Source organism: Schistocerca gregaria, chromosome 4 (assembly GCF_023897955.1).
Source record: "Schistocerca gregaria isolate iqSchGreg1 chromosome 4, iqSchGreg1.2, whole genome shotgun sequence".
Classification (NCBI taxonomy): domain Eukaryota; kingdom Metazoa; phylum Arthropoda; class Insecta; order Orthoptera; family Acrididae; genus Schistocerca; species Schistocerca gregaria.
The window spans coordinates 217,431,251-217,448,175 of record NC_064923.1 but is presented as its reverse complement, the minus strand read 5'-3'; the positions used below and the strand labels follow the sequence as shown (position 1 = coordinate 217,448,175).

Below are 16,925 nucleotides of genomic sequence, written 5' to 3'. Positions count from 1 at the left end.
CTGTGACAAACTATTGCTGGAGATTTCAGTGCACAAACTGGCATACAAAAAATTTAAGTGAACAGAGGGATTATACTCTTTGCATACAAGACAAACAAAAGAAGTGAAAGATTAATTGACTTAGGTCAAATCTTTAATCTGACGGCAATGTCAACACACTTACTGCCTCCCCAGAAAGAAGGAAATATGAATATCTCCAACAAATGAAAGCACAATGAGAGCACATCCAACTAGCAGCCACTGCAGAAGTTCTTGGTAGTGGGTGATGGTCCATGAATCCAGTAACTTTTATGACTATATTGCTAGTTATGCATGTCTTTGTTGTCTATGGAAATGATGCTAAGTACTCCTGTCATGTACTTCACAATGGCATACAAACTGTATGTGTATATGTAGAAACATAAGACAAAATTTCAAACTGAACAGCTGACAATTACCACAGAAAAACAAAATGAAAGTATCGAAAAAGAAATTACCTGTTTGGATAAATAGATAGGTATAATAAACATTTGAGCATAACAAATCCAAAATGAAAACCTCTAGAACAATAAGATTTAGCCCTAAAGACCTTAAATGTGTATCGTATAATTCTTTTCTAATTTACTTTCCTAAATATCACTTGATTCTCATAACCTACAAAAAATCAATATGACATGAGTCTCAAAACCTTGGCACTCTGCAATGAAAAATAAAGCACAGATGCTGAAATGACAACTATGACAGAATTTGTAGAAGAAAGAGTTGAAACATAGCTATTGTGGAAATCTCACAATTTGAAATCAAATGGCAAGAATTCCTCAAGATTCAAAAAACATGCATCTAAACTCACCAATACATAAAAATGTAAATACCAACACTGTGGACTAATGGAAATTGTCCAATACTTTTCAAGAAATAACGCCAGAACTTTCTATCAGAAATTTAAAAAAAAACTTCAAAATTATCAGTCTCACAGTTCATGCTTGAGGAGTTCAAAATAATAATAAAGAAAGCTTCAAGCTGTTCCATCCCACTTTCAATACTTATAAAGTCCAAATTTTCACCTCATAGTTGAGAAATTCATCCCAAATATAATCTAATAATGTGTGACTGACATAACATCAAAAGTTAAATTTTTGCAGGATTTAAGATCAAGCCAGGGGTAAGAAGGGAAATGGCTTATCCCCAGTAATGTTTAACTGAGTTTTAGATAAACTGATTAGAAAATGATAAATAAAACTAAGGTCATAAGTATTGTTTGATGTCTCAAAAAGTATCTTGACTGCCTGATAATTGATGATGACAGTGCAATCCTCTCCAATAACAGATCAGAAACAATCCTGTCTCAAAGGAAACTTCAAGTAATTGAGACACAAACAGTCATAGTTATGTCTTTCAGTCCAGTCCATAACCTGAACAATTTGTTTTGTTTTCTAATGATTTCCAGCAACCCTCTGTTATTAAATGACTTTCACTTTCAATGTCCATGTTTGTCTCATTGCCATAAATGAAAGCTGGCAATACACAATGTAAGATTTCCTTTACAAACGCATAGGCAACTTAGTTCTTAAAACACAGTTGAGTTTATTAAAAGCATTCAAAGACCTTTTTAATGTAAGCCTTTCGTCTATTTCTTTCACTGCAAATCAAGTTACTGTCTACAAATGCTCTATATGCAAAAAAACCTCATCTACTGTTTGTAAAACATTATCATTAATTTTTAATATTTTCTTTTCATTGTGTTGCTTATATATTATACACATTTTAGTTTAATTGATTTTTAGACCTACTATCAAAGTTCCATATTAACTTATATATATATATAGGCACATGAACAAAACACACAGACACACACACAGAATTACAAGCTTTCGCAACTGGCAGTTGCTTCGTCAGGAAGGAAGGAAGGAGAGGGAAAAATGAAAGGGTGTGGGTTTTAAGGGAGAGGGTAAGGAGTCATTCCAATCCCGGGAGCGGAAAGACTTCCCTTAGGGGAAAAAAAGGACAGGTGTACACTCGCACACACACACACACATATCCATCCGCACATACACAGACACAAGCAGACATATTTAACTCTTTGCCTTTAAATATGTCTGCTTGTGTCTGTGTATGTGCGGATGGATATGTGTGTGTGTGTGTGCGAGTGTACACCTGTCCTTTTTTTCCCCTAAGGGTAGTCTTTCCGCTCCCGGGATTGGAATGACTCCTTACCCTCTCCCTTAAAACCCACACCCTTTCATTTTTCCCTCTCCTTCCTTCCTTCCTGACGAAGCAACTGCCAGTTGCGAAAGCTTGTAATTCTGTGTGTGTGTCTGTGTGTTTTGTTCATGTGCCTGTCTGCCGGCGCTTTCCCGCTTGGTAAGTCTTGGAATCTTTATTTTTAATATATTTTTCCCATGTGGAAGTTTCTTTCTGTTTTATATATATATATATATATATATATATATATATATATATATATATATATATATATATATATATATATATATTTCGCAAATCATTTTTTCGAAACTTTTTTCGAAAAATTTTTTTGTCGAAATTTTCTTGAATTTCTCGAAATTTTCTTGAATTTCCCCACCCTTTAACGTGATCTGGAGACAACATAACTACCCAACCTTTGCACCCATTGTTGTTCACCAACCTAAGTTCAGCACATGATCAACATAGCTCATCTCAAACCAACACTTTTTCGACTTTTTTCACACCTTTATCTCTCCCTATATAAATCTCTCTTTACTTTCACTTTAACCTCATATTACCCTTTCCACCTACCAATACCATGTCAACCTCACAACATCCCTACAACGACCCCATTAAATTTTATTTACATTCCCTCCGCAAACATGCCTTCACCCTAGCCAGATTACGCTCCCATATTTTATTTACTCAGGCTTGTCTGACATTTGGCATTACTCCCAAAGGCCTCACACTTAAAGTTCCCATCTCTGGCTGCAATCCTTCTTTCCATCAGTCCTTATACCAGTTCCAAACAGCACAATCCATAGCCCTCACCCGCCTAATCCTTCACCTATACATCGACTCGGCCAATGAACACACCCGTCAACTCCTATCCCAAATCAAAGTCCTCAATCTTTCCTCTCCCGCATCCACACCGGCTGTACATAGCATCCTCCTACAGGCCAACCGCAAATTAGAACAACATGCCACCCTCCACCTCAAAAAACTATCCAATCTCCTGGTTTCCCACCTCCGGAAAGGCAACTCACTCACCCTCCACAACCTTTCCAACAAACCTCAACCTCCTCTCATTGCACACAGACCCAGTCTCTCCCATCTACTCAATCTCCCACTTCCAGCTCCACTCCCCCCAACACCTCAAAATTCTAGTCAACACAATCTGGAACCACAACACCCCAATTCAGTAGTTAACCTTTCCTCCAAACCCCTCTCCCAATCCGAAACCTCTGTCCTATCCAAAGGCCTCACCTTCAGCCCCACTCCCAGGTTCAACCAAACTGCCCTTGTCAAGGATTTACTGTCCTACACTCGTAGTCTCTGCTGGAAATATCACTTTGCCACGAAGAAAAACAATCCTGATCCCACTCCTAATGATCCAACTCCCCAAGACACTATCCAAATTGAACCCTGCCTGCAACAGTTCCGTCCTCCATCACAGCGGGACCCACCTCCTCTTCCTCAAAATCACCCTCTCCAAACCTTCCAGGAATTTCTCACTTCCAGCCTTGCCTCTCAATCTTTCTTGAAAAACCTTAATCCTACTCCCAACATCACCACAGCCGAATCCCAGGCTATCTGTGATCTGAAAGCTGACCGATCCATCATCATTCTTCCGGCTGACAAGGGTTCCACGACTGTGGTACTTGATCGTCGGGAGTATGTGGCTGAGGGACTGCGTCAGCTTTCAGACAACTCTACGTACAAAGTTTGCCGAAGTAATCCCATTCCTGATGTCCAGGCGGAGCTTCAAGGAATCCTCAGAACCTTAGGCCCCCTACAAAACCTTTCACCTGACTCCATCAAACTCCTCACCCCACCGTCACCTCGCACTCCTACCTTCTACCTACTTCCTAAAATTCACAAACCCAAACATCCTGGCCGCCCCATTGTAGCTGGTTACCAAGCCCCCACAGAATGCATCTCTGCCTACGTAGATCAACACCATCAACCCATTACATGCAGTCTCCCATCCTTCATCAAAGACACCAACCACTTTCTCGAACGCCTGGAATCCGTACCCAGTCTGTTACCCCCAGAAACCATCCTGGTAACCATTGATGCCACTTCCCTATACACAAATATCCCGCATGCCCAGGGCCTCGCTGCAATGGAGCACTTCCTTTCACGCCGATCACCTGCCACCCTACCTAAAACCTCTTTCCTCGTCACCTTAGCCAGCTTCATCCTGACCCACAACTTCTTCACTTTTGAAGGCCAGACATACCAACAATTAAAGGGAACAGCCATGGGTACCAGGATGGCCCCCTCGTATGCCAACCTATTTATGGGTCGCTTAGAGGAAGCCTTCTTGGTTACCCAAGCCTGCCAACCCAAAGTTTGGTACAGATTTATTGATGACATCTTCATGATCTGGACTCACAGTGAAGAACAACTCCAGAATTTCCTCTCCAACCTCAACTCCTTTGGTTCCATCAGATTCACCTGGTCCTACTCCAAATCCCATGCCACTTTCCTAGATGTTGACCTCCATCTGTCCAATGGCCAGCTGCACACATCCGTCCACATCAAACCCACCAACAAGCAACAGTACCTCCATTATGACAGCTGCCACCCATTCCATATCAAACGGTCCCTTCCCTACAGCCTAGGCCTTCGTGGCAAACGAATCTGCTCCAGTCCTGAATCCCTCGACCATTACACCAACAACCTGAAAACAGCTTTCGCATCCCGCAACTACCCTCCCAACCTGGTACAGAAGCAGATAACCAGAGCCACTTCCTCATCCCCTCAAACCCAGAACCTCTCACAGAAGAACCCCAAAAGTGCCCCACTTGTAACAGAATACTTCCCAGGACTGGATCAGACCTTGAATGTGGCTCTCCAGCAGGGATACGACTTCCTAAAATCCTGCCCCGAAATGAGATCCATCCTTCATGAAATCCTCCCCACTCCACCAAGAGTGTCTTTCCGCCGTCCACCTAACCTTCGTAACCTCTTGGTTCATCCCAATGAAATCCCCAAACCACCTCCCCTACCCTCTGGCTCCTACCCTTGCAACCGCCCCCGGTGTAAAACCTGTCCTATGCACCCTCCCACCACCACCTACTCCAGTCCTGTAACCCGGAAGGTGTACACAATCAAAGGGAGAGCCACATGTGAAAGCACCCACGTGATTTACCAACTGACCTGCCTGCACTGTGATGCTTTCTATGTGGGAATGACCAGCAACAAACTGTCCATTCGCATGAATGGACACAGGCAGACAGTGTTTGTTGGTAATGAGGATCACCCTGTGGCTAAACATGCCTTGATGCACGGCCAGCACATCTTGGCACAGTGTTACACCGTCCGAGTTATCTGGATACTTCCCACCAACACCAACCTATCCGAACTCCGGAGATGGGAACTCGCCCTTCAGTATATCCTCTCTTCTCGATATCCGCCAGGCCTCAACCTCCGCTAATTTCAAGTTGCCGCCGCTCATACCTCACCTGTCTTTCAACAACTTCTTTGCCTCTGTACTTCCGCCTCGACTGACATCTCTGCCCTTAACTCTTTGCCTTTAAATATGTCTGCTTGTGTCTGTGTATGTGCGGATGGATATGTGTGTGTGTGTGTGTGTGCGAGTGTACACCTGTCCTTTTTTTCCCCTAAGGGAAGTCTTTCCGCTCCCGGGATTGGAATGACTCCTTACCCTCTCCCTTAAAACCCACACCCTTTCATTTTTCCCTCTCCTTCCTTCCTTCCTGACGAAGCAACTGCCAGTTGCGAAAGCTTGTAATTCTGTGTGTGTGTTTGTGTGTTTTGTTCATGTGCCTGTCTGCCGGCGCTTTCCCGCTTGGTAAGTCTTGGAATCTTTATTTTTAATATATTTTTCCCATGTGGAAGTTTCTTTCTGTTTATATATATATATATATATATATATATATATATATATATATATATATATTAAAAACAAAGATTCCAAGACTTACCAAGCGGGAAAGCGCCGGCAGACAGGCACATGAACAAAACACACAAACACACACACAGAATTACGAGCTTTCGCAACTGGCAGTTGCTTCGTCAGGAAGGAAGGAAGGAGAGGGAAAAATGAAAGGGTGTGGGTTTTAAGGGAGAGGGTAAGGAGTCATTCCAATCCCGGGAGCGGAAAGACTTCCCTTAGGGGAAAAAAAGGACAGGTGTACACTCGCACACACACACACACATATCCATCCGCACATACACAGACACAAGCAGACATATTTAACTCTTTGCCTTTAAATATGTCTGCTTGTGTCTGTGTATGTGCGGATGGATATGTGTGTGTGTGTGTGCGAGTGTACACCTGTCCTTTTTTTCCCCTAAGGGAAGTCTTTCCGCTCCCGGGATTGGAATGACTCCTTACCCTCTCCCTTAAAACCCACACCCTTTCATTTTTCCCTCTCCTTCCTTCCTTCCTGACGAAGCAACTGCCAGTTGCGAAAGCTCGTAATTCTGTGTGTGTGTTTGTGTGTTTTGTTCATGTGCCTGTCTGCCGGCGCTTTCCCGCTTGGTAAGTCTTGGAATCTTTGTTTTTAATATATTTTTCCCATGTGGAAGTTTCTTTCTGTTTTATATATATATATATATATATATATATATATATATATATATATATATATATATATATAAGGTCATCAGCACTGAAAGCAAATAGTACAAAGTCAAAATCAAAACAGCAATGGTGCATAATTGTTCCAAAAACACAGATTCCTCTCTTGTTAACACCATACAGGACTGCTAAAAATAAATTTGGTGGTATGGAAAGTAATTGCCTGACTGCTCTCTCTAATAGAAAGTGTTGCATTGACATTTGTACACTGGTGTGCAAAACTTAAGGCTGAAAGTAACTTTCGCATGATGTATCACTACCAATAAACATAGATGGATGAAACTTGAGCGATACACAGAAAGCACTGCTACGTATAGCACAGAAGATAACTGAAAGAAATAGACAATGAGATAAACAGAAATGACACTTTTATTCAAAGACAATAATTACACAGAAATCACAATTCATTATGGCCCATTGGTCATTACAAAAGTAGGGCCATGGTTCGTAATAGAGTTTCTCATCACCAAGGATGGCAATGCATGCTCTGTGGTTGACATACCCTCATATAATGAGAGGTAGGAACATGTAATGCACCCAGAACATAGTCAAACATGATAGTTTTGGTGCTACAGGTGTTATGGTGAGGGTATGAATAATGTTGCATGGGTGTACCGTCCTCTACGTCTTTGAACATGGTACAATCACCATGACATGTTACTATGTCATTGTACTTCTTCCTCAAGTGCATCTTTTCAGGGGTGTGTAGGCATGTGCAAACACATCAAACAGTGCAAGTGGAGGAGCTCTAAGAATGAGAGGATATTTTGTGAATGGAAAGACCTGCCCTTTCTCCCAACTAAAATCTCATTGGTGTATTGGGCATTTGTGTTGCAGCACATCCGCATGCACCAACAATGATACAGCAGTCATCAACCATGCTGGTGGAGGAATGCAATGCCCAACCACAAGAACATCAACCTTCTGGTCAGCGTGGTGGCATATTTCAGAGCACACATTACCGCCCGTGGTGATTACACATCCTATTAAGAGCCATGGCTGTCCTTTCGAAACGTCCAGGGGACAATCATAATCATGGCGACTGAAGAGTAATTACTGTCTTTGAATAAAAGTGTCACTTCTGCTCATCTCGTTACATATTTTTTTCAGTTACCTTCTTACTATACTGCAGCAACTGTGTCTATGGATGGTCCAAGTTAGATCTTGCTTGGCAGTGACAAACGAAGTGAAAGTTAGTTCCAACATTATGTTTTGAACACAGTGTATTCTTCAGTATATTAGCATAAGGTGAAGCAATATCTTGTTATTCATGTGCTGTTTACACAGATTTTCATGTTCAAGTCTTCTTAATAGTGACACATAAAAAGAATGAAAATTAATCAAACAAAAACACAGTTTTGAGTGTCAAATAAAATAGTGAATAATTTTCATTGACTGAACCTGAATTTTGTTTTACATTGTTAAAAAATTTTGACACTGTATTGTACAAAAGAAAGGTCAAGGTTAAGATTTTGAGGTGATAGACTTTACCAAAGTTTTCACACTGCCTGAGAAAAATCCCAGTATTCATTTCTAATGTAACTAAATCAACAAATAAGGTTTTGTAGAATATGATAAATTGTTCTAAATATATAGTGGGAAAACTCAGGCACAAACATTTCATATTATCTGAATAAAGAGTCTCCTTTCTATATAATTAAAAATTAGTGGTAAAGAATGAGTACCATAAGGCCATGCATGCAACCGATGAATCCAGTTTTCATCTGAACTTCACTGAGATCAGAATATTCTGCAGGGAATCCTCCTAAGTACAATACATTCACTGTTTTGCCAATCTGAGAAGTTGCAGCTATCTGTTCTCCACTCATGGCAAGTGAATCATTAATTCGTAAGTATGCATTGCAGTGCTGAGGAACAATGCTGTAAGGCAGTAATTCAAGCCTGAAAATAATTTTGTTCTTTTAAAGACTTATAAAATTCCATTTTTCATAGGCTGTTCAAATAATTTACTTGACAACATCATAAATATATTTAAAACTTATTAAGTAAATAGAAAAATAAATGTAAGTGCTTAAGAACAAACACACTGAATCATAACCAGTGATGTTGATTAAGTTATATATGTATCAGTTATTTCCATTTTTATTGTAATACCTTCTAAAAAGACCGAGTATCACTATAAATGCAACAGACAGAAAACTAATACTTACTAAATACTAGAACAGAAGTGATAAATGTCAGACAGACAAGCATGTAAATAATGGAGAAAAAGTAAACCTCCTACTTTAAGGATTTTTTAAAAAATAAATGATATAGGAAAAGAATGGGTATCACCATAAATGTTAGGATGAACCTGATATTCTTCCACATTTTGTATCATTATAAAGATAATACACAGAAAGTGACAAGTCATTGTCCATTCTCGTTTCTTGGGTTGACAGATAAACAGACAAAGAGAGTGGGGGGGGGGGGGGGGGGGGGAGATAGAAAGAGAGTGTTGGGGGAGAAGGGGGGGGGGGGATTACAGTCAAACTGGAAGAACAATATCAGAACAGAGGATAGATAAGGTGGAGAATGACAAGAAAGAAAAGTGCAATAAGAAGAGAGTAACAAGTCTGTCAGGGAGTGAGTGTTAAATACTTTGTTGAGTTCTTGGTGTTGAAGTGAGCAGCATGTAAGTCTGTGGTTGATTGCAGTAATTAATGTGGCTATACAACAGTTTAGTTGCCATATTCAGCTAAAATGCTTCCCTTACATAGCTGTTCTACATATTCCATCCACCTTTCATCCTATTCTTTTCTGCTCAGTACTGACTTCCCATCAGAGCTTTTGGAATTCTTGGAGTTGCTTATTTTTTCTCTCATGAATTTTCTTATCTAGAGAGAAAAATAACTAACAATGGCCACAGTACATTGAGGGTGTAAAAGGGTATAAAATGCAGATTGGCTATAACAAAGAAAGAATTTCTGTGAAAGAGAAATTTGTTAACATCTAATGTAAACTTTAGTATTAATAAGTATTTATATTGAGTGTAGCTTTGAATGGACTGCAGAAGTGAAATGTGGATGATAAGCAGTTCAGATATGAAAAGAATAGAAGCTTTTGAAATACACTGCTATGGAAGAATGCTGAAGATTAGATGGGTAGATCAATGAACTAATGAGGAGGTACTAAATCAAATGGGGAAAATGGAAATTTACAGCACAACTTGATTAAAGTAAGTGATCACTTGGCAGGGTATGTCCTGAGGCAGGCATCAAGGAACTCAAAGTGACAGAACAGGGTGGACACAGTCACCTCTGATTTTGTCAGGACATAACCATAACATGTATACAGCTCATAATAAGAAATTACTGCAGTCAAGGCATGCAGCCAGAACAACATTCTAACTTTCTTTGATTCTAAATAGAGATCAACAGCTGAAGCTCTCAATTGTGTGTTCTTGGGCGGTAAAACAAAATTCTTGGTCACAAATCCAAACCACTTCATTCTATTCCCTTGTTTATTCTACAGATGAAATGAAATTCTCAACATACGACAAGCTAAAATGTAATGCAATTGTTGTTGTTGTTGTTGTTGTTGTGGTCTTCAGTCCTGAGACTGGTTTGCTGCAGCTCTCCATGCTACTCTATCCTGTGCAAGCTTCTTCATCTCCCAGTACCTACTGCAACCTACATCCTTCTGTTTCTGTTTAGTGTGTTCATCTCTTGGTCTCGCTCTATGATTTTTACCCTCCACGTTGCCCTCCAATACTAAATTGGTGATCCCTTGATGCCTCAGAACACGTCCTACCAACCAGTCCCTTCTTCTAGTCAAGTTGTGCCACAAACTTCTCTTCTCCCCAATCCTATTCAATACCTCCTCATTAGTTATATGATCTACCCATTTAATCATCAGCTTTCTTCTGTAGCATCACATTTCGAAAGCTTCTATTCTCTTCTTGTACAAACTAGTTATTGTCCACGTTTCACTTCCATACATGGCTACACTCCATACAAATACTTTCATAAACGACTTCCTGACACTTAAATCTATACTCGATGTTAACAAATTTCTCTTCTTCAGAAATGCTTTCCTTGCCATTGCCAGTCTACATTTGATATCCTCTCTACTTCGACCATCATCAGTTATTTTGCTCCCCAAATAGCAAAACTCCTTTACTACTTTAAGTGTCTCATTTCCTAATCTAATTCCCTCAGCATCACCCGACTTAATTTGACTACATTCCATTATCCTCGTTTTGCTTTTGTTGATGTTCATCTTATATCCTCCTTTCAAGACACTGTCCATTGCATTCAACTCCTCTTCTAAGTCCTTTGCTGTCTCTGACAGAATTACAATGTCATCGGCGAACCTCAAAGTTTTTATTTCTTCTCCAAGGATTTTAATACCTACTCCGAATTTTTCTTTTGTTTCCTTCACTGCTTGCTCAATATACAGACTGAATAACATCAGGGAGAGGCTACAACCCTGTCTCACTCCCTTCCCAACCACTGCTTCCCTTTCACGTCCCTTGACTCTTATAACTGTCATCTGGTTTCTGTACAAATTGTAAATAGCCTTTCGCTCCCTGTATTTTACCCCTGCAACCTTTAGAATTTGAAAGAGAGTATACCAGTCAACACTGTCAAAAGCTTTCTCTAAGTCTACAAATGCTAGAAACGTAGGTTTGACTTTCCTTAATCTAGCTTCTAAGCTAGGTCGTAGGGTCAGTATTGCCTCACGTGTTCCAATATTTCTACGGAATCTAAACTGATCTTTCCCGAGGTTGGCTTCTACTAGTTTTTCCATTCGTCTGTAAAGAATTCGTGTTAGTATTTTGCAGCTGTGACGTAATGCAATTATCATTGCTAAATAATTATTTCTGCATGAAGACACATAAAGTGATTTATTGGGGGAGAGGGGTCCAGATTAAATTTAACAAGCTATATGACCACTCCAGAATTACATAACCTTTCACTCCCCACCAGAATGTGTCCTGTTTTGAATCTTCTTCGTAGATTAAAACTGTGTGCCCCATAAGCTGTGGCTACATCAATCCTGCACATCATCACCTCATCCACAATTGGTAGTCCAGCAATGTCTGCAACACAGCTTCAGAGAAGCTCGAAAAGTAGAACATAGGTACTGGCAAAATTCAAACTGTGAAGGTGAGTAAAGAGCTCTACTGGGATACCTCAGTCACTGAAGGCTTCAGTCTTAAAAGGTTAGGTTCCAAATCTGAATCCCAGCATGCTATATGGTTTTAATCCAGCAGAAAATTACAAAACAGCGTACATTCCGCTTCAGAGTGCAATTAATTCTGGGAACAAACCCTAGGCTGTGATGAGACAATTTCTCTGCAATATATTTTCTTCCAGCAAGATATACAGGAAAGTTCCTGTGAATTTTGGAAAGTAGAAGAGAGACAGTTGCAGAAGTGAAGTTCTGTGGAAAGGCCAAAACTCAACCAGTAACATCACTGAACATGATGAAATTCAAAGTTCTCAGTTCAAATCCCAGTCCAGCACACAATTTGAATTTATCAAGAAAAATCCAAACAATTTTAGAAGACAAGAATGATTTCATCTGCCACAGCCTATACAAATTTGAACCCTATGAGCTATTGTTCAAATACGGCATTGCATATTTCTTGTCCTGGGAGAGTAGAATGTGTAGAATGTAGTTTATTCATCTCATAACGCACAGTTACAAATCAAAGATTTTTGTTCTGGAGACACATTAGCTTACTATTTTAAAAAAATAAGGTTACAATAATTAACATAGTTCAGCAGGCATTTCTGTATTTTTACACATGAACAATTTAACAAGAACTTGTATAACACTTATGCTCATTTTGCAGCTTGCAATACAATTTATACAATATATTAACAATTTATTACACAATACATAATCTTTATTATTTCTTTTCTTTCCAAATTGCCATACTGTCCTGCATGAGTTCTTTAATTGAATAATAACATTTTTCCACTAGTGTATTAAATACCAATCTGTTTAGTAGGTCAAACTACATATTTAAAAGATTTATGTTATTTAATTTATTGGAAATTTTTAATCCAATGTACAATGGTGTTTGAGTGTAGAGTTTTAACTTATGAGAGAAAAGTTTGAAGCTGTGTCTCTGTGATGAGTACTGTAATTGTGTTTGAAATGAAAATTGTCAAGTGAGTTTTGATTTTTACATATAAAAATAAAAATTTTATAGATGTCCACAGAAGGAATGGTTAGTATTTTTAATTTTTTACATAATGGGCAACTTGATGTTCTTTTTTTGGATTAAACACATGTTTCTTATGTTTCTCTTTTGAAGTATAAGTAATCTTGGGCTGTTCGTAGAGTATCCCCAGAAAATTATTCCATTTTGAATATTCTCAAAGTAGCTGTGGCAGACTATCTTCCTGGTGTCCATCAGAGTGGGACCAGATAAGACATTCATCACATAAGCTAGGCTGTTTAGTTAGTTTGCTAAGAAGTCTACATGTGCCTTCCAATTTAAATTTTTGTCAAGGTTTAGACCTAGAAATTTTACATAACTTGCTTCAGTCATTTCCTGATCACCCTGCACTATTTTTATGGTAGATGCTGGTGATGTTTTAGTGCTGAACTGCACTAATTGTGTTTTTGTGACATTGAGTTTTAATCCATTGTGCTGAAACCATAATTCTAGGTCTCCCATTATATTTTCCACAGTATCATGAAATTTTTCTAAATTGTCATTTTCAATTAAAACCGAGGTCTCATCTACGAATAAAAGAGAGTGAACATCAATGTTTAAAGGTAAATCACTTATGTACAGCTGAAAATATAAGGACCTAAAATTGAGCCCTGTGTGACCCCTGTAGAAAAGTGTTCCCAATCCAAGAATGATTTTTTTCCATTTGAATTTAGAATAACTCTCTGTTTTCTTTGTGACGAATAAGATTTGAACCATGTCAATGCCCTGTCCACAATCCCATACCTCTCTAACTTGTGTAGAAGTAGTAAGTGACTGACTGAGTGGACTAAGTTATCAACTCTCTGCACATGTAGTTCAAAATGACTAACTGATGGTCTATAAAGCCATAAAGGAGGACTTTTCCCTTTATTTTCTAAACTGACAGTTATTTTTATATTTTTGGTTATGTCATTATGTACTATGTGTGTGATTCAACACACCAAAAATTACACAGATCATTGTGTTTCGAGAAACCTCTAACCTTATTCTTGACTCATGTTGTATTCTGTATGAAAGTATTCTACTTTTTGTAAAAATAAAATGTTGAACTTTATATAATTGTACGTTCATTGTTACATAGTACAGATGTCTCTGAACTAATTTTTTACTCACATTGCTTGCACTTTTAAATCATATCCATTGTTAACCAGACTTCGGACTTCTGTGAAAAGCATGGTTTGAACTCCACAAGAGAACTGGAAATTGAGTAATCCATCTTCAATGTAAACAGCCATATAAACATTTGATGTAAGTTGAGCATGCAGCAGAATACCACTCAGCACTAGTGTTCGTGCCTGAACTTCAATTTTGGCACCTGTTTTTTCAATAAGGTGGTGTGTAACGAATGAATGCTCTCTGAATGCGACTGTATCATTTCCTGTGTACACTTCACATAGAGGCCCAGTCCATTCAGACTTACATTTGCACTGAAACATGAGAAAAAGCTCAATATTAAATCAAATTTATTTTATTATACCATACTTCCACTACCTTATATTAAAAAGTGAAAATTTTGAATCATTCTGAATAGTAAATTGAATAGTTTTACAAAATAACAGCAAAAATCTGTGCAGTTTATGAGAACACTGTATGTTACTACATAGTCTTCTTATGAAGTGTTGTTAAAGTAAGATGTTAACTTGAACAGAAGGAAAAATATAAGATTTATTTATTTTGTTTATTTATTTATACACCTGTGGATAACAAATACTGAATAGTTTTCTCCAACTGCACATGAAAAACTTATGTAAATTCATTATAAGGAAATAGTCATGTAAATAATAATATATGTATATACACATAAAATAAAACACACAGAATATGCCGTGAGGGTGAGAATTTGCAGCTATAAACTACAATCCAAATGCCACCTCCTACGTCAGGGTGGCATGAAGAACTTACATTAAAAGTCATTTTGAACAATTAAATGTAGATTGATTTCACATTAGAACAACTACTGCTGGTAGTATGTTCGGATGATGTTCTAGAGATCTCTGAGTGATGGAGATGTGACAGTGCATGGCCAAGATAGCAGTAGCAGACAGGTGTACATATCTAGCATCTCCCTGGCTCCAGACTATCATGGAATCCCAAGTAGACAATGTTCAGCTATGGATATTGTTTTGACAGAGTACTGTTTAATGATATACATTTTCCTCTGTTAGGAGATATAATGAAGAATAATCTATGGTACTATAGCTATGTAGGTGACCATGATGAAGCAACACATTTTGCTTAATAAATTTAAGTATGTGAAGACTTTACCATTGTATTGCAGTTTGGAGTACACTATAAGCTCTACAGTTCTTTCAGAGGCAAAGTTTGCTATGAAATCTATGTCTGAGTTACAGTTACTGAATGTTAGATGTCTGATGACCTTAGCAAAGCACATGGATCAAAAGTTAGTCAAAGAGAGACAAGTTTAAATATTTTCTCATATGTTAAAGAGGCTTCCCTGAAGCCCAGGCATTCCATCATACATGATGACTGTGACAGGACCTGATATAATTCTGATGAGCATTTAATCAAATGAAGAATTAATTTTGAAAGAAAAGAAATAAGACAAGAAAGAAAGATGTCACTAACACAGAAGACAATTCAAATTTTCTTGGTGGGGAAAAAAACAAGGAATAAATGATTAACTGGTGACTGAAGTTTCATTAGCTATTTGTATTGCATTCATTGTGTTGGTAGAAGAGTGGTTAAGTGAGTTGACATGCTACAAAAAGCTAAAGATGGCAAAGAATTTTGAACACTAATTAATATTAACAGATTGTGTTCAACTGAAACTCAATAATACCCTGATCACCAACTGCTTAGCAACATCTAAATATTGTCATAGTTAACATCTGGAGAGCAAGTTTTAAGAAACGTGGCGGTTCCTATTAATAATTAATGAAGAAGTAATACTATCAACTGAATATCACTGATTGGATTGCAAGCCTATGAAGAGATGATTCAGGGACAATACAGAGTCAAAGAAAATGATATGCAACCAAGTACTAGTACGACTTGTTACAATAGTAAATGAGTGGCACAGTTAGAAGGACAGAAGTCAAGAAGAAAAGGAGAGAGGGATAAACATTCTGTTAGTTTTATCGGTGCATATTTGCAGTTCTTGCAATATTTTAGAATCAGAATGGCTTTTTTTGAAAAATAAGTTTACTTTAGCAACCACAGTAGAGTTAATAGGTAAAACAATTACTGTCACAGAGATTACTGGTGTGTTCTTTGATCCTGAAAAGGTTTTTCACTGTGTCAATATCTCCATGTTACTTGAGAAGTTGTGCAACTTCGGTATTCGAGGAACTGGCTACGAGTTGATAAAATTGTATATGACCAACAAGGAACAATTTGTCAAACAACAGAAACTCCCGATTGAAATATCAATAATATAAGGAAAAGATAGATTACTGCTCACCATAAAGATGACAGAGATGAAGATGGTATCTGTTTTTTCTGACATATCTGAAAGAACAGATACCATTGGTGATTGTGCAGCTCTTGAAGAATGAAATTACAATTAAACCCAGACCATTAGCTGCTTACAGGCATTGATAAATATCAATGGGGACAGTAGAAAATGTGTGTGCCGGTGGGGACTCGAACCCAGGATCTCATGCTTACAAGGCAGATGCTCCATCCAACTGAGTCATCGAGCACACAGAGGGTAATGCAACTGCAGGGTCTAATCTCCGGCATGCTCCCTGGGAGACCCACATTTCCAACTTACTCTCCACACACTACAATTGTAGTGCCCCTGTCCACTATACTTATTACTCACAGCAGTCAGTCTACCAATTCCCGTAAGAGTTTGAGCAATGTGAGTGCATCCACACTGAAGAAGATCATTGGCCAGTAAGCCTTATCTATATGAAGATGGGATCTGTCCTTTCCGGCCTTGAAAATTATCAAACCAACTAAAAAGAATTTTAACTGAAAATTCATTGTATTTTCTAGATGAGTTCTTAATCT

General features: G+C 38.4%; 1 protein-coding gene across 1 annotated transcript in view; it reads right to left on the bottom strand.

Moving 5' to 3' along the window:
- The window catches only part of LOC126267092 (protein eyes shut), a 275,518-nt gene that overhangs the window by 117,276 nt on the left and 141,317 nt on the right, over window positions 1-16,925 (bottom strand). Inside the window, exons 9-10 of the mRNA XM_049971959.1 lie at window positions 14,064-14,377; window positions 8,461-8,677 (exon numbers count right to left, since the gene is read on the bottom strand). Of these exons, the coding sequence (XP_049827916.1) occupies window positions 8,461-8,677; window positions 14,064-14,377 (531 nt within the window). The remainder of the gene's footprint in view (window positions 1-8,460; window positions 8,678-14,063; window positions 14,378-16,925) is intronic.